Source organism: Sinocyclocheilus grahami, unplaced genomic scaffold (genome assembly GCF_001515645.1).
Source record: "Sinocyclocheilus grahami isolate Dianchi unplaced genomic scaffold, SAMN03320097.WGS_v1.1 scaffold7024.1, whole genome shotgun sequence".
Classification (NCBI taxonomy): Eukaryota; Metazoa; Chordata; class Actinopteri; order Cypriniformes; family Cyprinidae; genus Sinocyclocheilus; species Sinocyclocheilus grahami.
The window spans coordinates 7259-7939 of NW_015511223.1; the positions used below are offsets into that span (position 1 = coordinate 7259).

The 681-nt window shown below is 42.1% G+C and overlaps 1 protein-coding gene across 1 annotated transcript in view; it reads right to left on the minus strand.

Annotated features, from left to right (window-relative positions):
- Positions 1–156: 156 nt before the first annotated feature.
- The window catches only part of LOC107577732 (paired amphipathic helix protein Sin3a-like), a gene marked incomplete at both ends in the record, with an annotated part of 2122 nt that continues 1597 nt past the window's right edge, over positions 157–681 (minus strand). The window contains 2 exons of the mRNA XM_016263773.1: positions 157–330; positions 431–600. Coding sequence (XP_016119259.1) covers positions 157–330; positions 431–600 — 344 coding nt within the window. The remainder of the gene's footprint in view (positions 331–430; positions 601–681) is intronic.

Below are 681 nucleotides of genomic sequence, written 5' to 3' on the forward strand. Positions count from 1 at the left end.
AGAACAGTTCAACCCAAATATTCAGATGTGTCCAGAGCATTTTATAGAGAAGGACTATTTCCTGATCCTGGTAGAGTAGACTACAATGCAGGCACATGAATCTATGAATTTCGGACATTCAAGTGCGTCTTGGTAAATTAAAAGAGATAGTCGTACCTTAAAACAGTTTTCGTCGGACATCAGCTGCTCAGCTTTGTGCTGGTAGGCTGATTCGGCACTTCCTCTAGAAGCTTGGGTGGACAGGGACCCACCGGTGGCTTTGTTGGCAAACTCGCTAAGGTAAAGGTCAGTCACCTGTACACAGATCTCATCGCTTACTATATGCTGGAGCTGCGGGAAAGAAAAAAGAAAGATTAAACTGTAAGATGAGATTTTAAAACACTGAAAATGCTTGATAAAAACTACTTAAAACAAAACAAAAAAACCCTACCTGTCTCACTATACTCTGGATGAGTTTGTCCATGGTGAAGGCAATGTAGGCATGGATGGTAAACATTTCCCTCAGCTGGTCCTCGTATTGAGATGTCTCCATGTTGCCATCCAGGAGGTTTCGCACCATCTCTAAGGCGGCAGAGTAGTGGTCTTCAACATCAATGTCCACTGCAAAAACAAGCAGGGAATTTTTAATTCATCAATCTCCAACGACAGCATTATAAATAAACAAATTACAGCCTTAGGCCC